The sequence below is a fragment of the Aplidium turbinatum genome, chromosome 16 (assembly GCF_918807975.1).
Source record: "Aplidium turbinatum chromosome 16, kaAplTurb1.1, whole genome shotgun sequence".
NCBI classification, from domain to species: domain Eukaryota; kingdom Metazoa; phylum Chordata; class Ascidiacea; order Aplousobranchia; family Polyclinidae; genus Aplidium; species Aplidium turbinatum.
In genome coordinates this window covers 17,904,314-17,928,916 of record NC_137487.1, presented here as the reverse complement: position 1 = coordinate 17,928,916, position 24,603 = coordinate 17,904,314, and the positions used below count along the sequence as shown (strand labels likewise).

The 24,603-nt window shown below is 37.6% G+C and overlaps 2 protein-coding genes across 2 annotated transcripts; both read left to right on the top strand.

The window, feature by feature from the left end:
* The first annotated feature begins 900 nt into the window (after window positions 1-900).
* On the top strand, window positions 901-7,513 carry LOC145785831 (uncharacterized). Its single transcript, XM_082597540.1, has 4 exons — window positions 901-997; window positions 1,511-1,603; window positions 5,680-5,749; window positions 6,082-7,513. The coding sequence occupies exons 1-4, from the start codon at window positions 943-945 to the stop codon at window positions 6,209-6,211; spliced, it is 348 nt and encodes a 115-aa protein (XP_082453666.1). The 5' UTR covers window positions 901-942; the 3' UTR covers window positions 6,212-7,513.
* Window positions 7,514-15,653: 8,140 nt separating this feature from the next.
* Window positions 15,654-20,196, top strand: LOC145785344 (rho-related GTP-binding protein RhoB-like). The gene is made up of 3 exons (XM_082597003.1): window positions 15,654-15,852; window positions 18,916-19,308; window positions 19,957-20,196. The coding sequence occupies exons 1-3, from the start codon at window positions 15,718-15,720 to the stop codon at window positions 20,107-20,109; spliced, it is 681 nt and encodes a 226-aa protein (XP_082453129.1). The 5' UTR covers window positions 15,654-15,717; the 3' UTR covers window positions 20,110-20,196.
* Window positions 20,197-24,603: the final 4,407 nt, after the last annotated feature.

Sequence of the window (24,603 nt, the reverse complement as noted above, 5' to 3'; positions counted from 1 at the left end):
GTCTTGATTAGAGTGCGCAAAGTTTTTAAGATTTCTGAGCGAAACGCAATAGGCTCGTTGAGCCACTGAACACTCGGCGCAGTGTAACCAGGAAGAACTTACTTTTGCTTTTTACTTGAGTTTTAAAGTTCCCTAAATTTTTGTTTACATTGTCAAAATATTCATGTTAATCCTCTGTCGATTTCATTGGTTGGTTTTGAATCTGTAATCTCTGACTGAGAAAGCCTCGATTGGTTGGTAGTTTCGCATACTAGTAGGGGCTTTGAACCACTGACGCAAATCGGGTTTCCGAGACTGACAGAGTGAAGTTTCCGAGTGTTGCTGGAGAATTATTCCATTCGTTAGGTGCTGCTGAATGGAGAGCAATTCAGAAATGCGTTGCTCATCCCGAGATCCGAACTAACGTCGCTTGATCTTGAGGTTTCGTCGTGTACTTCAAAGTTAAGCGCTTAACCGATTAAGCTCTTAACCTAAGACGAAGGCAGATTCACTATACCTTCCGCAAAAGGCTTGCTCAATGAACATAACGAATCATTTCGTCTTGCCCGCCTGAGGTTATAAAGAGCATCATTTTTTAGGCAGCGCTGGCGAGCTTAGAATTGGCAACTGACGAGTTGCGGTGAATATTTCTGAAGACAATAAAATGCTATTGGAATTAGTCATCATAATCTTGTTGACTTGTGAAGTTGGAATTTCATTCAGCAGGCTTGCCAGAACAGTTGTTTAACAATCAAATGCAGTTGACAGAATTAGAAACTTGGTTAATTGAGGTTAGGCCTGTATTTGACATAGCATTAGGTTTCACATTCAATGTCTAAATGTTTTTTGTGCTATCATGTTAGGCTTATTAAGCTGTATCAGAAGTGAAAAAAAGCATGACCGATTTCGATATTTCTGGCCAGGTTTAAACATTTGTAGGCTGTAAGTTGCTTTAAAATTAATATGAGAAAACTGCTGACCACGCTATGTTTTATCATTTTTTTCGAGAAAGGAACAGGTGAGCCACTTTTGAATTGGCGTATAGCCTAGTTTTGTGCAATATATCATTGTATCAATCTTATGTAATCTTGTCCATAAAAGTGTACAAAATCTACGATCAGATAGGCAGTGGCATTGTTGAGGGATCCGCGGATACCTTTGGATCCATTGTGATTCTAGATGCCTGGAATCTTTCGACTCGGCCAGAACTGCAATAAAACAATGCGTATAATATTCGTTGGATATCTATCACGTTGTGACAGTGAGAAGTGGAAAGGCGGTGTGCAATTTACCTGCAAGTGTCGAAATGCCCCGTAAAACCAGCACGTAAAACAAAACCCGATGATGCTGACGATTTATTACGATATTTTGTCTCCATTCCAGATTTTTTGTAAAAAAGTAAACCCCTTGAAATTTAGCTATTGACTGAAGTGAAGTTACGGTGTAGCCTAGTCTTAAATTGTAATAACTTAATAACCTGTAGCCTATCTTTAGGCTACAGCTATATTAAACTGCTACTCAAATTGTGCAGATGCAATGCTTCCAGTGTCAACGACTTCAAAAACATCTTCAGCACACTTTCGAAGGCAGACTTGTTGTTTTCGCACACAAAACAACGAAACAGGTTTATATTTTTACTTGAAATTTTGTAAACGACTATCCCACAAAGTTGTGTGGGTTATTTCTTTCTCTATAATTATTAGAGAGCATTAATCCTAAGTAATTTTGCAGTGAAGTTGACTTAGCGTCCAGCCAGCTCAGAAACTATAGCCTCAAGGGTTGACGTCATAATCGGATCATAAATTCAGCCATTCACCGAAATAGAATGCGATTGTTTCACGCGTAGGCTAATGACATTTTATTATTCACTTTAATTTCTTCGTCGAACAACATTACAGCAATGGCAAAATTACAAGTAGTGTACAGAAACAAAACCAAGAAAACGTGCATGCGATGTAGATTTTAAGGTTGCGTAGATGAAAGTAAATTAAGCAGCGGCCACCAAACCTAACAGTTTAAAACATAAAGAACCAGTTGGCTCTACATACCAAAAGCAACAAAACGAAAACGCTTTTTATCATATAGCTCTTAATGACAAAGTTTTAATAGCTGTCGTTTGGTCAGGGACGTAACCACAGGAAGTTTTGGGGCCCATCGCCTCCTCAAAATTTTAACTTGCCCCCAAAACACTGATGTTTTAATGCAATATTATTACAACGTTTTAAAACCATTATAACTCATGTTAGATGTGACTTTTGCCCCCTTAACAGTTTCTTTTGTCTACGCCAGTGGTTCTCAAACTTTTTCAAAAAAATTGTTGAACGGTCCCCTTGCGATTTTTTCAACGACTCACGGTCCACCAAAAACTTAAGGCAAATTAGCGCAAAAACGGTAAATAATTATTTATTTGTGGTATATGCAATTAAAAATGCACACGTCAATAAAATGGGTGCACCTGCTTGGGTGTTAGCCTATCAGTTCTATGTTAGGTTCCGTTTGGTTCAATACGATCTTGATATTATGCATTACATCCAACACGTTTAGAGCTAGGTATCAATGTGACATTGACTTCTGCATCTTTGACACCACCTGCGACAAAGTGTTTTCCGATAACTCAGATATTCTCCAACGCACAGTGTCGTTTGACAGAGACACTTGCATCAGCTTTTAAACTTCAGATTCTCCCAAAACGTTTGGTACAATAACTTGGCAACAAGGGAAGATCAGTTGTTCTTCGATGGTGTGAGACTTCTTAGCGATAGCTATTTTTCTTGCAACTTCGTAGGAGGCCCTTAACCCTGCAGTATTTTCCTTCTATTGATCACTAGTGCTATCAAATCTTGACCTAACTAAACTATTAGCTTGTCGTTTAAAAAAAATCTGCATCTTTGTTTTGATAAATAATCTGCATGATGTGTTACCAAATGTCTTTTCAGCTTGCTAGGTTTTAGAGCAGAACTTGCTAAAACTTTACGGCATAGCACGTTCTGAGGCTTTTCTTCTCCTCCAGAATGTATCACAGTGAAACCAAATTGAACATAAAAATTTTAATTTTTTTCGAGGCTGAGCCATTGTTACTTTTTGTACTCAAATTTAAGTTAAAAATCAATTAGTAAAGTTAAAAAGTTTTTAATTTTTGGCTAATTTGACTAAGGCTAAAAAATCTAAAATTTCAGAAAGGCATTAAATTCAAAACTTAAATCAGTAAAAATAACCAGCCTTAAGGGGGTAATGTGCTCAAATATTTAAAAAAAAATATTTTTTTTTTCCATTTTCTGTTTTTGTTGGTTTTGGATAGGTTAAGTCTTCTTCTATAAAATAAACGCATAAAACTTGGAATATGTGGCCTATAAGACATTGAAATTCAATTTTTACGAAGGCCACTCTTATTTTTGACAACCGATTTATGGCGTTTGGTTAGCATTTTATTGCTAACTTTGCATGTTGTTTTATCGTTATTTATCCCCTTTCAAAAAGAATAAAGTTTAATAAAATTTCCCATAATGCACTGAATGTGTTTATACAGAAAAGCTGACTGTGCATGTTCACTTGTTATGTATTTCCAGTCGTATATACTTCACATAGTTTCTCAAAAGTGTTAACCTTTTGGCTATTTTGAATTGTAAACTTTGAAGGGCGATATCTCCAATTAGTGTTTCGGTGCATGTGGCCCCACGGGAACAAGTATAACTCCATGACCAAACATCACATTGGTGTGAAATTTGGAATATATTTTAAGAACAACTATATCTACAAAATCATGAGAGCGTTTTTTATATTATTTAGGCAAAATGGAAATATTGCTAAAAATAATTTGATTAGCTGTTGTTAAGTTGCCATGGCAACCTAAATTAAATACAAAAACATAGTTTTGTGCGCAATTAACATTAGAACGTATTCTGCAAGTTTGGTGCCTGTAGCTTAATTGGTTTTTGAGTTTAGCTTGTTATTGTTTTTTGTTACTATGGCCCCCCCCCCCGTTGGTTACCATGGCAACCAAATGATTATGAACGATATTTTTCAAATGTACTTACCTTGTGTTACAATAATATGCATAGCAAACGAATGTCCATTTTGTTATAGTCTCAAAATTATGCCATTGAAATATGTCAAAATCAAGGCACATTAGCCCCTTAATCAACTTCGCCTAACTCCTTTTTAGTCAAGTATATTTGGTAATCCTGTTCTTGATCGGGTAAACATGAGTGTTGTAGAAGTACGTCACCACTATGCACTCCTTGATGTCACAAAGGCGATGGAAACGAAACAAAGGCTATCACAATTAAACGAAAGGCCAGGCTTAAAAAACCGTGTGAAGGGATGCCAAGCCAGTTTACTAAAATATATCTTTTAACTTTGGTTGGGAAAAAAGGTTGCCTGAAAATTTTTATTTTCCACAAAAATTTTTTCTTCGGGATCGTGTTATTTTTTTGGAAGGTGCTTCGCGGTCCCAGAAAATTGTCTCGCGGACCCCAAAAGGACCGCGGACCCCAGTTTGAGAACCACTGGTCTACGCATTTTTTTTTGTGGTTTCATCACTGCTTCGGTTTAAATTTACAGTCGCAGTCATTGACTGCGTACAAACTTTCGCAGCTTTTCTGATGGCGGATTTCACAAGCATTCTGATTTGCCTACGCTGCAAGTTGCATATAATAGCGATTTGATTGTATTTTACAGTGAACCTAAAAATACCGGAAATCCGACAGATAAAACGTTGCTGAAATCCTCCGCATCTAGGGACTGGAAAACTCTATGGAAGTTATGCATGCATCAGCGTTGGCAATGGGTCCACACAGGGGGTACTTTTGGTCTCGGCCAGGCAGATTTTAGGAGCCGTAACATTTTCTAGGAGTAAAAACAGAGAGAGACTGTTCACCAGGCATTTGATAATAAAAGTAATTTGCGTTCTTTTGGTGACTATTTACTAGGTTACCTCCTGATGTTAAAGATGATGACTAGCTTTTGTATTTCCGACGTTTCGTCGACGTCCGACGTTTTACAAAAAAAAAAAAGTACTTTAACTTTAGCTTCACCTTTTCCATTCTCAGTGCGTCTTCTCTATCATTGTTATTGCTAATCCCCTTGTTTTCTATCTTGTCTGATGTCTTTTCAACGTTTCTTGACGGAGCCCAATAGATAGATAAATTTACGCTGGTCAGTTTAACCTCTAGGTATCTTGTTGCGTGTTTTAATTCTGATTCTTGCTGCTTTACTTTATTCATTTTATCAGTATGCTTTTGTGTTGTGCCATCGTTGTTGAACACGTTGTGTTAACCTGTTTTAGCCACCTTGATAAAGTCAATCGTGCTGACTGACGAAACGTCGGAAATACAAAAGCTAGTTATCATCTTTAACATCAGGAGGTAACCTAGTAAATTGTCACCAGAAGAACGCAAATTACTTTTATTATTTTCTAGGAGCTTGAAAACTTTTTAAAGAGAACAAAAACCACTCAGTATTCGTAAGATATGGACTAGTGCGTTTTTAAAAAATACTCTGACTTGGGGCCTAAAAATCTCATTGATACGGCACTCAAATTATCGTTTCAACGGCCCGCTATGCGTGTGTAGGCAGGGCCACCGAGAGGAGAGAAATGGCCAGAGGGCCTTCTCTCTTCTCGGTGGCCTCGGCGTAGGACTTAAGAGGTGACGATAAATGTTTGCTACATGTTACTGACAAACAATAATAATTGCTTTTCAGTCAAAGATGCCTGCAGATGTTGGATACCAGACATTAAGGAGGATGTCGAGAGTTTACCATCCTATGGAAAGTAAGACGACCACTCATTGTTATCTTTATTACAATCATATCTATTTAAAAACGACGCCATAATCGGCGGAAGAGAGTTATTAATTAAATATTAGAAATAGCAACAAATTCATGTTTACATACAACCGTACTCTAACACTCGAAATCATCTTTTAACATATTCCTAACATACGGAAGTATTCAAAATATTACCACACCTTAAAATGTCCTCAGATAACCTATTGTACACAGTTTAGAATATTTGCTTGAAGAACGAAATTTAGCTAATTGTGAAGTGTAAAAATGTATGATATGCGCATAATGGTTTAGTAATTTTATTGCCTTGCTTTGCAGGATTTTTATTGTCTCTTTCTTCACCATTCTTGTCGTGGTATTTGTGGTAGCGGCCGCTTCAAGTTACTTTCAACAATACAGCTGCCAAACTCCTTATGTGGAGAGTGGCAATCTCGTATCGGTATATTGAAATATTTTTCTGCTTTTCCGTTACTTGCATTGAAATGGAAGCCATTCACTTTGTGGAAACCGTGGAACCATTCAAGATTGAGCCTACCTCGTGCAGAGTGCAGTACATTGATTTTAACTGATTTTGAAGTGAAAAAGTCCACTGTTTTCTCTGGTATGAACAAGTGGGACTATAGTTCCTTCACCAGCTTGCAGATGCTGCGGAGAGAAACAAGGTGATGATAACGACTTCCTTAAGTGTCCCATCTACAAGAGATCAAACGAGATGTATTATTTAATAATAACAGATCCTTTACTGCTGAGATTTACTGGGATCTTCTTCGAGAAGAAAGAAACAGGCTATTGGACTTCTGGTGTGGCTTGCCACCATCCGTCCAAGTCATGTTGTCTGAAGCAGGGGTGTCCAACATTCTGAGATTTTTGTGCAGCGCCTAGTCATTTTCACTCAAAGCCGTATTTTTTAACAAAATTGCTAAAAATTGAAAATACTAACATACTTAATCAAAAAATAAAGAGCCCAAAATGTAGATACCAAACTCATGTTCAGCAAACAAACGTTTCGAAAACTATACTGTCTTCATCTTCAGTGTTATAAATGTAAGCAATCCCTGATGCCGCTTAGATTTAAAATAAATTGCGGCTGACGTCTTCATTTTACTAACATACTTCATTTTATGTTATATATTACAGAAGCAAATTTCGGTTTGTTTTAATGTGTGTGTTATTTGTTCCTGTTTTCAAAGATGAAATTAATGGTTTTTAATTCTTTTTTTATATCTATCCATTTTTCTTTAAATTTGGTAGGTTCTGCGGCCCATTGAATTATTTTAAATGATAATGCGGCCCACTATAATAAAAGGTTAGACAACTCTGGTCTAAAGAATGCAAACTTATTCGACTCAAAGAGAATCATAGACCTGTTCTGAAATAACCTCTAACCAAGCAAGGACAAACTCCCATGCTCTTTATGTTGCTCTTTAACAAATCAAACTGATATCGTAACAACCTTTCTTCATTTTCTACCTTAGAATTGATCTAATCGTTGTTTTGCTGGACTGACGTAATAACGGATCATAAAAAAATGTATCGGTAGCCTATTTAATTTTGATTAAGTAGGCCTATGTAGTTTTATGGAAGTTTTTAAGGTGTTGCGACCATGCAATGTTTTAAACTAATTTTCCTGTTTTAGTATCATGCACATTATAACGTACGCGTTTTGTCGCTTTTACATTTTTTTAGACCTCTGCTACATTTGACGTACCGGTATATTGTTTTTCGTTGAGATGGTCAGAAATAAAAATAAACTGCTGAACTAGTTGGTCATACTAGTTGGTCATACTAGTAACTTAAGAAAAAAGAAACACTGTAGTTTTAATTAGCGACGATATCCGTACGGTTCACGTTGGTTCGTGTAAATCGGATCTGAACAATTATGAAAGATAAGGCGAATTGGTTGTTTGAGCAAAACAACTAGCGGTCACAGAGTACGCACAGTGCAGGTAGCCTATCTTACGTATTTTTGGCTTTACAGATATGGACAGATAAAACCAAGCAACCACACGGCACTTAACATAATACATTAAAATGGACATAAACTATAAACTACGAACGTTTTCAGCCGTACATAGGCTATGGTAGCCCTTTTCAAGGAAAGAAAAATAACTGATTTTACATCTACGTTGAAAATAACTAACTGATCTACACAATGAATTGAAACACGAAATGCATAAGAATGAAACGGGAAAGCAGGGAAGAAAGGCACATCACATGGCGGTTAATTACGCGAGGCAAAAAAACGCATCATATGACGAATTAAGAAAAGGCGTTAAGCAGATAGGAAGCGCCAACAGCAAACAACTGCGTATTGAGGCGAGGATTGCAGGATTTTATGAGCAAAGCCTCGTGGATTTTAGTGTCAAATTCGGTGATACATTTACGCACAACTCTAAAGGATGCCAAGAATGGTTTGTTGTTTGAACATGTTTGGCAATCCAATATATGATCTTTAATGGCATTTTTTCGGTTCAAATTAGTTGAAAGTCGCTTTCCAATGCGTGATGCAGATTAAAAAATATTTTATAATGAAGGACGTGGTCTGATTGGCCGGCTGTTTTCAGCCGACATTCAGTTATACTTTTCGCATGACCTTGTCATTGTTCTTTTATAATTTCAGCATTGTGCATTGCAGCTTTAACCATGACGTAACATAGCAATTGTCATTGTTGCATTACGAATGCTCAGCGAATCACATGAGCTGTTGCATAATAACTGAAACCCAAACTAATGAATACGTATTTTAGGACTCTGCCAAGCCCGGTAGTTTCACTTCACAAGAGCAACGTTTTTGTCTGATGTTGAAATCGATGTTTTCGTGAAATGAAATCAACAATATAAGAACTATACTGTTTGTATAGGCTACTAGGTTCCGCATTTTGCAATGTTAGCTTTAGCCTGCAATTTAGTCCAGTGTCACACAGTCAATGGTAATGCAGTAAGCAATAGATTCTTTCCCTTACTTTTAGTTTACTTTTCGGATTGTCATATTTTTATTGCTAGAAGCATACATTTTTGAGTGGCGCTAGATTTTTTAACTGCAGTCATTAAAACAAGCACAAATATATCAATTTGGTTGAAATGGTTTCCAGTTTTTCCTTGCAATTTTAAATTTTCAATGAACCCTTAGGTGAAAAGTAGCCTACTTAAAATATTTTTCAGTGCAAGACACAAAAAAGTGATTCTAATCGGGAAAATTCCGATTAGCTACTTTAAAGTAGGTTTAGTGTAAAACGAAATTTTTGATTTATGAGAATATCGAGCGTCATTTACTCTTCAAACCAAATTATTGTGTTTTCGATTTTATAAATAACCTTAACCTACAACATGCCTCACCATGCCTTTGTGAAGTGTGCAAAGTTTGTAATCAATGCCATCGCACTTTTAATAAACCATAACATGATGAAATAAATCGACAACGTCATCATCTGCCAGCGATGATGACAAAAGAATAGTTCAATATCTCGTCACAGCCATATCCGATTAGCGTGACTGCATTGTCTTTGCAATATAATCATGATTTTATATATTTGCATCCGTCAGTTGAAGTGATATATTATTTTGTAAGGAAATAGCTCAGTGCAGATAAGTGCAAATGGCGTTTCTAATTTGTTCCGCATTGCAATAATCTTTGACTGAAATGTGGGTGTTGGCAAGTTTGTCAATTTTCTTTCTGCTGTAGCATTTACAGTAATTCTTTATGCAAAAAACGTTTAATAAATGTAAGATAAAGAATTTCTTTTAGAGGTTGCCATGTCGAATATTATAAAATTGAATGCTTCAGCATTTTTACTTTGGTAGCAGTAGCTACAGTATTCATCCGATGAATGATAAAGTAAAAGCAGAAGAAATAGATTCTTTTAAGCATTCAATGACGTTTCCGCATTCAATGACGTTTCCGCATGGAACAATGACGTTTCCGCATGGAACAATGCGCAACTTTAGAGAAAAAACAAACAATATAAAATTTTCCAAATACACAGCTCAGTGCAAATCATAGAGAAAGAAGACGATTAGTTTTATATTAGAATCAATTTCATTCTAAAACCAACTTTTATTGTTGAACTACGTTTAGAATCGGTTTATCGTTTTCAGACGTTTGACCGACGTCAGTTTTAACATAAACACATAAAGAAACTTGGCGTCTAAATATATTTCAACCTCAAGTAATTCAAAAAGCTTTAACCCGGAAATGATGTCAGGTGCTGTTGCATCATAAACCTTTACTATTAAATAAACAAAAGAATATCAGTTTTGCGTCAGTGACCAAACGAACTCTTTGATTGTGCTGTTTAGATTTTAGAAGCCATTGTAGCAATCTTAATTGATAGAATTTTTATCCTCGGGCCGAGAAAGCTTCTTGGTGAGTTTAGTGAGCATACTTGTTGTAGAGGCTTTGAGCCGCTGATGCAGGCCCGATCACCGAGATTGACAGAGTGAAGTTTCCGATTGTTGAAGTGTTGTCTGTGAGCTATTCCATGATGAAGCTATTCTAGGTCTATGCAGGACTGTTGAGAGGATTTTTAGAGCCAGTACCAATGAGATCCCTGGGCCCCAAATCAAGACATTTATAAGAAAAACGCACTTTATCTAAAAATATGTTGTGGTCTCTTCATGTTTCCTCGCCCCTTGAAAAGGTTCTAGACCCCTAGAATTATCCCGGGCTCGGGTACAAAAGTACCTCCAGGACCCCCCTGTCAACGCTACTGGGTCTATGTCAACTTGGATTGTAATTGTGTAGCACATGACAACGAAATCTGGTGCGGGCGCAGTGCAAGGCTCCAGTTTTGTAGAGTAAATTACAGACAGCAGTGTTACTTTAGTCAAATTTTGAATTATTTTTGCCAAGGCTCTCGCTTTGAAGAATGAACAAGACATTTGACTCAGATGAAATGTAGTCCAAAAACAACTTCTCATACAAAAGAAGAAAAACCCTCTGAAATGCATTGAAGCTTATCTAATGATTTAAGAATGAACAATCTCTTTCTGTCCATAATGTGAAATGTCTCTGGTGTGACTTGTTCAGCTGGCTGTTGTAAGCAAAGCGCAGCAAAAGCATACAAGATAAAATTGTACGTTGTCACAGATATTTGATACATGTGAACTGGTATAAAAGTGCAACCAAAAAACTTATTTGTAACTGTCAGATCTTTTTTTTTAGGCTATAGCCTATTTCTTTTACTAAAACTTGTACTATCAAAACTAGCATACTTTACTTCAGTAGCTTTATTGTAATGTTTGATACAAATTGTTACGATTATAGTCTTTCTGCTTAATTTTTTTTTAAATACAATTTTTTTTGCATTTTTATCACTTTGAAGACCTTTTTGGTAAAAAAAATAATTGCATTTAAAATCGCCAAAAATTTAATTCACTTGTAACTGTTGTAAAACCTTTGGAAATTGAAAATGGAATTGATTGATCAAAATCTATTTGAACAGAAGCAGTATGTCTGCATTTTATTATATTAAATTATATTTCTATTTTTATTTACTTTTTATTTTAAATCCGTATTTTTGCCAAAAATAAGAGCGGGGAATAGGTAAGGTATAAGTTATGGTATAACAAATCTGGATTGTGGTTGGCGTCTGGAGTCAAAGTGAAGTTTGGAGTAAAAATTTCCAAAACATTTGGAACAGGAGTGGAATTGGAGTCACAGTATTCAGAGTCGTAGTGGAGCAGGAGCACGGAACATCTCACTCTGTACAAGTGCACATCTCTGATGAGCTTATAAAATTTAAAAGCACATGTTACCTGCAAAGCGCCACATCAGAAATCTGAAATCAGAGCCGGAGATGTAGAAGTCGTCAGGCATTGCGGTAATCAATAACAAGTTTGGGCTTTGTCATTTTTTTGCTGTATAGAAAAAAAAACAAAAAAAAACATTTCCATCCAAAATTTCCTCTTGATGTTGCAAGCTATGTCTCAATAGAGACGCTAATAAATTTGCTGACATTTTTGACGGTACTTTAGCTTGGGTTTGTACCAATGGGGAATCATTGTCCGAAGAGTTTCAACGAACTTTTCAGTCACAACAATCAGCTGACATTGCATATGTTTAGCGCTCTCAAAGTAGTTGATGTTGAATGATAGAGATATGTAATAGCCTAAAATACTTGTTACATCATCAGCGGAAATTACAAAAAGTTGCTTGAATTGTCTGAAGGCTTTGTAATTTGCTCTGGCTTTTGTTGAGGACTACGTCAAGGTAATTTTCATCTTTGTTTAATTTGTCATGACTTTTTAAGGCCACGTAATCAAGTGCCTTCCTAAATTTGCTATTGCATATTACAGGTCTTTTTTTATCCATTTTACAGAACCATTTGTATTAGCTGGCTTGGTGCTACTTTGCTTTGAATTGGGCTGATGTTAAAGATATTTATTTTGAATTTATTTGAGGCTGACTCTATTTTGTCAAGTTTTTTGATTAAAGACTTAAGGTCATGTTAATTTTAATTTACAAGAAAGGTTAAATTTTCGAGACTGCAAATCGGTTTAATGCAGCAGTTTTACTGAACTAAGGCTGTCAACGACTAAGTCAAGTTTAGCTAAGCCAACGGCTTGAACTTTAGCAGCTTGTTTTGTAAAATTAAGGCTTATGCTAGAATATGGTAAGAAGTAAACAAAAAGTATAAAATCAACCTTAAAAAACTGTTCTTTTTACGTAGATTTAACGTTTATTTTGTTGTATTAATGTAAAATGGACTGGTTTTGCTTGTTGGAATATCATTCGTGCTGTGTCTCCCTCCATCTATCTCTTCGATTCATCTTGTTAAGTTGGTTCTACCAGTGGGCATAAAACTGACGTTATTTCTACGCCTACACAGCCGAGCTATTTTAGCAGTTGAGGATATTTTTGCTCGCCCGAGAAGGTCTTTTGTTTCTCCATCTATCGTAAGCTAAAGTTTTAATCTGTAACTTCATGCTAGATTTTTGTGAGCTGCCATTGTGAGCGTTGTTGTGTAGTGCGACCAAGTTGTTTGAATGAAAGGACCAATTTTTTACAAAGCTCAAACTGGGCAGGCTTTAAATTAAAGTTCCACTAAAAGTATAATCTAATTAAAGAAAGGTGTTGATTACATTTAAGAATAAGATAATATCTATACTGTAGACATTATAAAAATTGTTAGTGTGCTTAGGCTAATTTTGTCTTCGTGCCAATGCCATTGCTATTATTTTCTATAGCTTTCTTACACGGTGTTATGTTTTCAAAATAGTGTGTTACAATTGAAAAGGCGGCATAACCTATCGTTCATCACAAAAGCTGACTCCACTTACGTGATGTGACATTGCCTGCTCTTAATCTATCTGTCAGTTTTCATTAAAACTCAAAAAAAATCTCAGCAGCAAAATATTCATACAGCCAGGGCAGTTGCGAGGATAGTTTGGGCCGGTACCAATGAGCTCCTTGGGCCCTAAATCAAGACATTTCTAAAAAAAAAAGCATTATATCCAAAGAATTCGAGATGGTTTCTTTATTCACGGGCCTTTTGGAAAGGTGTAGGGCCTTAAAATTACCCCAGGCCCAAGAACACCCCCTGGACCCCCCTGTCAACGCTACTGCATATGTTATTTTCGCGCTGCAGCTTTTAAAAAAGCAACTTATTTTTTAGTTGCAAAGCACAAGTAGTTAAGTGCGCAGTTGTTGTCATATGAAACATACGCGTGGCTGTCGCAATGTTTTTGGCTGTATCTCTTCCTGTGCATCAAGACTAACTTAGCCTACACAGAAACCACTACGTGCGAGTCAATTTAAACAAACTTTCTTTCCTAGCTAGTAGCCTGAACGCGCCATCAGAAGCTGTATCGAAACAGGTTGCTCCCAGCTGAAAGCATGACCGCCTATCGCTTGCAATGGAAGTGTACTGCAGTTTGATGGACAACGGAGATTAGTTGTTGCAAATCAGTTTTGGACATTTTTCTTTCAAATCGGTGTCATGTGGATTGTTGATTCTACTTTTTGTTCTGGAATGGCAGCATATTTTCAATATAGGCCTACAAACTTTGTAGATATCAGGCTTTATGTTATGACAAGGTCATGACTTACTTTAGAAGCAGAGAATCGCCTGCAATAGATAGGGTTCAAATGGAACTTGAAAGTACAATATCAGCAATATGGAATAAAAAGCCGCTTTGTGATTCACTTTTTGTACTGTTAGATCAACATAGAACTTACAGAAACAGTTAGGCTAGCTAGAATATGATTTGCTCGGAGGAAGCATCGCGAGTATATGTAAGATTTGTTACCCAGCTATAAAGTCTTGCTTGAAGAAGAACGTGGCAGCAAATGTGTATTTTGTGCTGTTACAACGTTAAAAAGCGTATATGCAAAATTGCATTTATTCAAACAGTTTGAAAATCCACTTGGTAACTCAATATTACGTCACAAGACAGGATGTTTGTAGACATTAGACCTACAGTTCTTCGTTTATTAAGTCACTTATGACGTAAGTGGTTTCAGTTAATTTGCAACAAATTGATTTCTGACTTTCTGTTGTAACATAATTATTGGTTTTGATGAAGGACAGTTTAGTTTATTATCATTTATGCTCAGCCTACTCAGGGTAGTAGAAACAAAAGTATTTTTAAAGTTTCGAACAAGATTTCTTTCCTTTCGAAGCAAAATTTTCTTTTTAATTTTGTTGCGATAGAAGTTATTAGGTCCGGCAGTGATTTCGAATCGAAACGACTTTATGTTTTTCAACATTTTTTTTAGAAAATTTGTTGACTTATTTTCGTTTAATTTTGGATTGCTTTACTTTGTGAAAAATTTCGTGTAAAAAAATCATTTTTAACGGTTCTCATTGATGCAACTACTGCATACTACCGTTTGACACTTAAATGCAATATTTTAGTTTTTCATAAATTTTATTAACAGATCGAATAACAGCAGTGAGAGGCCACGAAACTGAATTATTTGTTGTTTTATCGCATGGTAGCCCACACCACTTACGTAGTGACCAAGTAAATATAGTTTTGGTAGAGTTCAGTTTGTTACTCAACAGGTTAGAGATAGGGTATAAAACTTAGTAACTTCAATAAGTTTTAACATATTTTTTATACTTTATAAAATACTAATATTAAAAAAACTACCTTACAAAGAATAGCCTATTTTACGTTAGTAAGAATACCATGGAACGTTACTGAATTTTAGATGTCGGTGATAAAGAAAATCTTAGACAGTGTGGAATCGGTGGTAACTTATAAGAATTTCAGTTAGCCTACTGCGGCAAAGAAGCTTGGATTAGTGAAGTTTTACCACAGAATTGCCACGTTTATTGTCTTGAAAAGCGGACCTACCGTTTTGCACCAAATTGATGTGGTTTAGTGCAGTGTAAATATAGGCGGCATTCCATATTCAAGTTAAATATTGAATTAAGGAACACGTTTATCAGGCATGTGCTTTACTTTTTAAAACTAATACAATTGAAATAGTTACCGGTACCGATAGGCTACACTAATGTTATAATAGGTTTATTGAAAAGTTGTGGAATCTTGAAGTTGAATTCTATAAACGTGTGGAGTGGTTCTACAACTTACAAGCAAGGCTACAAGAACCCCAGAGAGGAATAAATGAGAAAACTATTGTCAAGGGGGTATTTTTTTGCAGCAGAAATCAGCCCTCTCAACTTAAAGATAACTAGTTTCACGTGGTAATCATTGTAAAGTAGCCTACATGCCTCTAGAAATCTGCAAAGCCTGTACCTACTTGTCATAACTTTTTGCTATGCATATTACACAAAGTTCTCTTATGTAAACTTTTCTCGATAACTATTCTAGGCCCATATGCTGATTTACCATTTTGTCCCTTTAAACATGTAACTGAAGGCAAGGAAGTAGATCAAGACTCACCTTACCACATTTTTTTTTTGTTTCAGCGTCAAATACAATTAAATAAAGCGAAAAATAGGCAAATTACTTTATAATGATAGCCTAACCTACGAGTTTTGCAAAATGACAGTCGACCAGCCAAACGCGATGAGTTCTGAAGAAGAAATTCGAGAGAAAATTAAATGCGTCGTCGTCGGCGACGGGGGGAGCGGAAAGACGTCACTCTTGATTGTTTATACGGAAGGAGAATTTCCAGAGGTGATACTTTTCTATTGTTGGTTAACTGCAGCCTGCCAATCTTTAGTTTTCTGCTTGTATTTCCTATTCAGTATCGTTTTCACATCTATGCACTACATTATCGTAGTTACGTTTAATTAGTCAATTAAGATTTTGTTGGATTCATTTAAAATCAAACCCAGTAACACATCCGAATTTAAAGACACAAATCCTTGACACTTTGCATATCGAATGGAAGCACGTTTTGTCAAACAGGCAATTGCTTGCTGCTAATAGTTTTTGCTGTATATCTTCTAATTGTTTGTTTTTAGCATTTTCTACTTTAGCCCATGTGTCTCTCACTTCAAGCAATCTGTTTCTCGCGGTTTTTAGTTTGTTTGTCGTATTACACCCGGTGGTTGAAGATTTAGATTAAGTGGACGAGAAGGCAAGGAAGCCAATCATCATGTCCACCTTTAGGCATGCCTTTAAGTGTCCTGCCAAAGACACAGCCGCATGCTCTTGAACGGTGTCGAACCGGCGCTCTTTCAAATGCCGTTGCAGGGCTCTCACCACTCGGCTATGCTTCCTCGTGATATCAAACCCTAAAACCACCTGAATGTTATTTTTTCTCTAAAGCATATTGTCTACACTTATGTTCCGGTGTTGAAAATTTTATCTTAGCCTTAGTGGACGGAAATACACAGGAAGCTCATTTTTGTGTCAACTTTCAAATATACCAACAAGCATCTTGTCTTTTTTTTCTTTGACTTTTTGATGAGCTTTGTTTCGCCTTATAATTTGTAATTGAACTCGGCTACTCACAGGAGGGACCACGTGAAGGTGCTCATCATCCCATCCCCTGTGCAGTGGCGTAGCCAGAAAAAATTTTTGGGGGGGGGCCAAATATTTGATGAATTGAAGAGAACGACAAAATGTTTGATTTAAGACATCGCCACCTGATGTGCAGTGGCGCATCCTGGTGGGTTAAGCAAGGAAAGCAATAAAGCTGGTGGGGGTATTTTGTAATTTTTGAAAAATTACACTTAAATAATGGATTATAACGCTTTCTGGAAACACTTTCAGGGTAATATTTGTATGAAACTTATTAGCAGATAAACAGCTATTAACTTATTAAAGGTAGCTCTTATCTACACACAAACGGGCAAAAACTGCGGCTAAAATTAGAGAACACAAAAAACACAGCTACACAAAAACCCTACAGAGTAAGCGATTCTGAAATTGCTTCCACAGATTAGTTAAAAGAAGCGTAAATCGCGTAAACTTTGCGCGATTTACGATTTGCAAAATTTATTGGTGTCTTTTTGTGTGTCTAAAACAAGTCCTGGGGGGTGTTAATAGCCAGATGTCTTGGAAAACAATATAAATTTATACAAATTATATTATATTTTCAACAAAGGGTTCAACTTCGGAATCCAAACTTTGAAAATTTGGGGGGGCCATGGCCCCGTTCGCCCCCCCTGGCTACGCCTATGCCCCTGTATGGTGTCGTAGTGCTCATACTCACTTGCTCGACAAACCCATCAACGACGCCTTGCGTATTGTATCGGGATGCCTGAAGCCTACAGTCCTACACCTACTGAGTTTTTATCAGTTCTTTCAGGCATCGCCCGCTGAGCTTCGCCGCGAAGCTGCCACACTCTCCCTGGCTCGCCGGTCACTGGAGCCACACCACGCGCTCCACAGCTACATAACCAGATCGGTAATAAAGAAACGTCTCAAATCGAGAAGCCCCTTTGTCGCTCAAGCACAATCCTTGCTGGAGCACAACACCAGTGCCTCATCCTGGACCGCCAATACCTGGCAAGAGGAGTGGACAGACAACACCTCCAGACTCCACACCTTTGTCCCCGACGCTGGACCCATGCCACCAGGAAAGGAGACAACAGATCACATCTTCTACCACTGCCCGACGTTTACTCCTCCAAGAGCAGTTAGCCTGTCAACGCTGGAGGACTCTACAATCAAGTGGCTGCTCGAAGAATGCCCGGACGTTTTACCCCAATGAAATGTAGTCCAAAAAAAAACAACCTCTCATACGAAAGAAGAAGAAGAAGCATCTTGTCAAAGGTGTTGGCGTTCGATAAGTGTCAAACTGGGGTTCTTCAGAGCGTTGTAGGCCTACTTGGCTGCGCAGACTGAGTGTGTTCGAAAATTCAAGAACGGAAAAAGTTTATTACTGTCAGTAGAGGATCACTCTGCTTGGAGTATGACTAACACAATAAACAAATAAAATAAACGCATGTTTATTTACAATCTTTCACTCAGAAATGAAGCAGCAATACTCGTATAAGCAGTACTAGCAGTGGCCTACACAAATCGAAAAAGCTCTAACACAGTTGCTCTTTTCCAAGAACCGAAACTGAAAATTCATCGTTAGGTGTTGAAGTTTAACACGATAGAGCTATTTTAAGAATTGTGATAAAAGCGGATGGCTTCTGGTAACGCACGAATTTTGGAGGTAAACAATAAGAAAGTGGGTTTTGTTGAACCAGGATCGTTGAAAGGATAATTTAGGCCAGGTGCCGATGAGATCCTTTCTCTCCAAATCAAGATCTGTATCCAATAAATACGAGCCGTGTTTTAAGCTCCCGGGTCTCTTGGAAAGTTTACAAGCCCTTGGAATCATACCTGACCCTGATTCAAAAGTAGACTTCGTCTTGAATCCCACTGTCAACTCTACTGTGCATAATTCAGTAAGGTACGCTACAAAATTGCTTGAGACCAGTCATAATACTAATAATTATGTTTTTTTATTGCCGATCCAAACCTGGTGAGACATAGCAATGTTAAGGTATAGGTAGCTAGCCTACATTTTGCCCTTGTTTCTGAGCACATCATCAAGATCATAATTCTGAGGTATACGCGACCGATGCCAAGCCAATGCTGCAAAATCAAGTAACTACTGCATGGCTGCATTACGATTTTACTTATTCTCGTTACTTCAAGCAAAATAGGGGTCGTTTTTATCCTAACGTTCGTTGTGACTCGACTTGGAATCGAACCATGATCTATTTGAGATCAGTGATGCAATTCAAACCATTAAAATAAACTTAATTTTCCTTTTTTTTTTTGAATTTGCAGCAATACACCCCGACGGTGTTCGAAAATTACAGTGCCGAATTGGAGTTGAACGATAAAAAGGCGCTTTTGATGCTTTGGGATACTGCAGGACAAGAAGATTATGACAGACTAAGACCTCTTTCTTACGACAACGTTGACGTGATCATCATCTGCTATGACGTCACATGTCAGGCAAGCTTTGAAAACGTCGGCATTCGCTGGGTACCTGAAGTGAAGCACTTTTGCCCGGACGCTCCCATTGTGCTAGTAGCTTGCAAAACGGACCTTAGACCAGACCCCGAATACAATGACACTGTAGAAAACGGATTTACAAATCAAGCATCCACAAACATAGAAGATTCTGATAGGAGAATGAGTATGACTTACAGAAATAAAATCATCAACACTGAAGAGGTAAGTGCAGCTAATTTTATTTTGCCCCTATTGTGTCTACATATTGACCGAACTTAATAGGGAAGCATTGCGAATGAGATAAGAAACACAACAGACAACTGGAAGCATTGAAGGGAAATGTAGTCGTTAGGTAAGCAGGAAAGCAGCTCCCGTCATTTTGAGTTGCCACTTAGTGTCTTGCCGAGATGCAGCCTCGTGCTATGGAGCGGTTCCGAACCCACGTCCTCTCGTCCATCGTGCAGACGTTCTCACCACTTGGCCTCGCAACTCATCAACAAAAGTATTTCAATCATCTTTCAAATTAAAATAATTTTGTTTCTAAAAAGTTGAACAAGGATGTGTTAGGGACTTAACTATCGGCGTGCGCAAGATTTTTCCGAAGGGGTCATTTCAATTTTGTTTATGAATAAAAAATGTCTTTAGGGTATTGGGTAAAGTTTTTAGCGTGGAGATTTTGAAATTTTGTTAGACTGCGACAACCTAATAACCAATAAAATTTAACGCAAAAAAGTTTAACAGAAAAAGTTTGACTTTTTTAAAATTTAGTTGTATAAAAAAATCTAAAACGAGGCCATGGCGCAACACCCCCATGCATACGCCACTGGAATTCGCTTCAGCAAGATTGACTTTCTGCAATTTGTATTACAGGGTGAAGAAAAATCTAGAGCCATCCAAGCCTCAGCATTCATAGAGTGCTCGGCTAAAAACAACGAAAATGTTAACTCTGTATTCATGGTCGCTACACAGCAGGCGTTGTACGAGCCTCCTAACAATTTGTGTAACTGCTGCAATCTTATCTAATTTCTACTCTTTGCATTTCTACTTGCGCCCCTCATTGTAGTATTACTTGTTATTGTTTTTATTTCGAATGTAAATTTATGTTTATGATTTTGTTTATTAGTCTATTGCTGCTGAAAATGAATAACCTAGAAGCAGGGGCGTTGAGATGATAATTTGGGCCCGGTAGCCTACCAATGAGATCCTCAGACCACAAATCAAGATACTTGTAAGATAAATGCACAATATCTAAAAAATATGCTGTAGTTTTTTCAGGTTTTCGGTCCTCTTATAGGCCTAAAGATTACCAGCCCTTAAAATAATCCCAGGCTTGGGTCAGAAAGTAGCCTACTCTTTGAACTCCCTTGTCTGTCAAAGCTACTGCCTAGAGGTGTGAGACTTTGAGGTCTTCTAACTTTTTTCGGAAGGGGCTGTCAACACCGAGTTGTGTCATATTGGGCTAATTATCCATAAGTTGCAGGCATAGCCTACAAAGATATGCATTTTCTTTGAAAAACTAGCGTTTGTTGATGGAGTCATAGCCTACCAGTCATTATTGTGATACAGTGATTTAAAGTCGCAACAACTGCAAATAGGCTTCAATAAAAACGCTCCAAGGGTGCTGATGAGCTGCTGTAAAACAAAAGTCTAGTAGGTCTACAAACAAGAAACGTATACATGTTATCGACTTAGGCTACATTATGAGCGCCCTGGCACTTTTTGTTTCCAATTGTGAACAATTTTCGAAGCAAATCTGAGTTTAAATGTAGTCAATTGAAAGCTTACACTGGATGTACATGGCTGATAGATGGAGCCGTAATGTCCGTAAAGTAACCACAACTGAGTCGCCACAGCGTCCATTAATTTGATAAGTGGTAAGATTTACCATTAAACATTAATGTTAAAAAAAGGATGGTCGCAGTGGCTTTGTAATCAAATTAAGCTTAGTTTGAAAAAGTAGCTGGTTGGTTGGTTTTTAATCTTTATCCTCGGATTGTCAAAGTAATTTCCTGGCGGTTTCGCATAGCCTACTTGTAGTATCCGCCCCGTTAGCTCAGTAGTTAAGCGCCCGGTCAAGATCATGCGGCGCTGGTTCGACTATCGGGGTGTGCGCTTGAACAACGCATTTCAGGACTGCTCGCTAATCTCGGTAACCGGCCCTGCGTCAAGAGCCTCTACAACAGTGGTTCCCAACCTGGGGTCCGCGGACCCCTTGGGGGTCCATGAGAAAGCATTTGGGGTTCCGTGATTAGGCTACCTTGATGAATTTGGAAAAAAAACAACTTTATTTTATATGCACGGATGGAGCACCAGCTATCAGTGGCGTAGGCAGAAAAAAAATTTGGGGGGGGGGGGGCAAATATTTGATGAATTGAGGAGAACGACAAAGTGTTTGATTTAAGACATCGCCATCTGATGTGCAGTGGCGTATCCTGGTGGGTTAAGCAAGGGAAGCAATAAAGCTGGCAGGGGGTTAGAGCGTGCCGAAGGCACGCGTATTCTAGGGGGTCCGGGGGCATGCTCCCCTGGAAAATTTTTGCAAAATTACACTCAAATAATGGATTATAGCGCTTTCTGGAAACACTTTCAGGGTAATATTTGTATGAAATTTATAGGCAGATAAACAGCTATTAACTTATTAAAGGTAGTTGTTACACACAAACGGGCAAAAACTGCGGCTAAAATTAGAGAACACAAAGAACTTAGCTGCACGAAAACCCAACAGAGTAAGCGATTCTGAAATTGCTTCCACAGATTAGTTAACAGAAGCGTAAATCGCGTAAACTTTGCGCGATTTACGATTTGCAAAATTTATTGGTGTCTTTCTGTGTGTCTAAAACAAGTCCTGGGGGTATTAATAGCCAGATGTCTTGGAAAACGATATAAATTTATACAAATTATATTATATTTTCAACAAAGGGTTCAACTTCGGAATCCAAACTTTGAAAATTTGGGGGGGGGGGGCATGACCCGTTCGCCCCCCCTGGCTACGCCTATGCCAGCTATGCTCGGGAACAAATCCGGATTTGCTGCTTTAGTAAAAAACTAAGCTCCTCGCGTGGTTGTTACCCATTGCTCCTTGCACAGGTAACCTACGCCTTAGTAGGAAAAACTTTACCAGCAAGTCTCAAAGAAATTCTGACGAATTGCGTGAAAGTCGTTAAATTCATCAAAAGCAGAGCTGTAAACCACCGTACTTTTAAAGCGCTCTGTCGAGAAGTAGGGTCAGATTACGAAGTACTTTTGTAGGCTATCATTCTGAGGTACGTTGGTTATCTAGAGAAGTTTTGAACTACCGAAGCAGCTAAAACATCCCAGCAAACATTGATTGCTGGGCCAGCATCGGCTATATGCTGGGTATGTTGGCATAAGGTCGGCAATTTCGTCCAACATTTTGCCAACATTGCCAACAATACGCCAACAATTTCAATACATCTTATTAAGCGTTGAAAAAGATCTCAAAGATTTTATTTCAGGTTTAAGCTTATTTGTTTTAAACTTAAAAAATACTAACACAAACCTCTTTTCATGTGGTATTGCTTCAAAACACAGTTGTGTGGTTGGCTAACATCGGTCAGAAGCATTGCCAACGTTGTGCCAATTCATAACAATTTTGGTGTTTTCTTTCAAATTAAGCAAATGTATGCCATCATTTTGCTACAATTTAAAATTTTAATAATAGGCTATCAATGCTGTCATTGTTTTCTGATACCGTACAAGTATATTATGAATATTTAAGACCAGCGTTGGCCAGAAGAGTAGCCAATGCTTTGCCAACAAAGTACTTTCATTTCAGTGTGTTTATGCCAAACTGAGCAGAAGTCTAGAAAAAGGTAGGAGCAACAAAATGCGAACGCGATAACGTGCTTGATACCGAAACAGTTTAAAGTTTCCATTAGCCTACACGTTTCCACAAAATAAACAATTGCAACGTTGGCTATATGCTGGATGTGAGGGCACAAGGTCGGCAACTTCGTCCAACATTGCCAACAATTTCAATACATCTTATTAAGCGTTCAAAAAGATCTCAAAGATTTTATTTCAGGTTTAAGCTTATTTGTTTTAAACTTGAAAAATACTAACACAAACCTCTTTTCATGTGGTATTGCTTCAAAACACAGTTGTGTGATTGGCTAACATCGGTCAGAAGCATTGCCAACGTTGTGCCAATTCATAACAATTTTGGTGTTTTCTTTCAAATTATGCAAATGTAGGCTATGCCATCATTTTGCTGCAATTTTAATAATAGGCTATCAATGCTGTTATTATTTTCTGATACCGTACAAGTATACTATGAATATTTAAGACCAGCGTTGGTCAGAAGTGTAGCCAATGCTTTTATTACTTATTTCCATTTTTAAAAATATCAATAGCCTACAAACCTTTTTTATGCGGTTTTGTTTAAAAATATGTTTCTGTGAGCAAGCATCGGTTAGAAATGTTGCCAACGTTGTGCCAGTTGAACAACTATTCTAAAGTTTTCTTTCAATTTATGCAAATGTACACCATCATTTGCTACAGACCAGGCCAGTGAGAAGATAATTTGGGCCCGGTACCAATGAGATCTTTGGGCCTCTAAACAGTTTTAAAAATAACGCACTACATGTAAGTATACGCGGTAGTTTGTTTGTTTTTCCGGACACCTTGAAGAAGTTACGGGCTCCTAACATTATCCAGGGCCCGAGTTCAAAAGTACTCCCTGAACTCCCCTGACACCGCTACTGGTGGGCAATTCCCAGCTTCAGGAGCAGTCATGTTGCGTCGAAATCTCTCCTCAATTTCTTGAAGCGAGATTTCACAAAACGATTGCTACTTTTACTTTCAACGATCCGGCAAATCGTTTTTTCTCCTCCCGCGGTGCATAGAAAAACACTGCAGGCACAATAATTGTTATGAAAACTCCATTATGACGTCACTACTTAAACTTTGACTGGGCAATATGACGTGTTGATAGGCAACAAAGGCAACAAAGCAACAAAGCTTTAGAATGCGGCGATGTGTTATATCAACGTGAGCAGATCAGGGTTACCAGATTGGCCTTTTTAAGGCCAAATTTCTCGAATTTGGCTTTTTTTAAAGCCGTTTGGCCTTAGAAATTATACGTTTGGCCTTTTTCTAGATTTGGCCTTAAATTTGGCCTTTTTTAAATTTAATCTTTAAAATGCATAATAATCAATATTTCTCATATATCGTAACTTTACCAGATGAAAACCGTATTCACCATTGTTCAATACATGTTCTATACTTGTTAAATACTTGTAATGTGACGCCGAGTCAGACTGCGCTCCCCTCTAAGCCAGCCAGTGGTGCCTGATGTCACCACTGTAGCGGATTAAAACTCATCTGCTACAGTCCTTTTATTATATACATATACTTGCTACTTTCAGAATTATTTTTGCTATAATTTATTAAAATCCGCTACAAGTCATAAGATATCGATAAATATGAATGTTATGGACATTATTTTGGAATTATAATGTTAACGCTCAAAAGTAGGTGGCCTACACAGAAATGTAA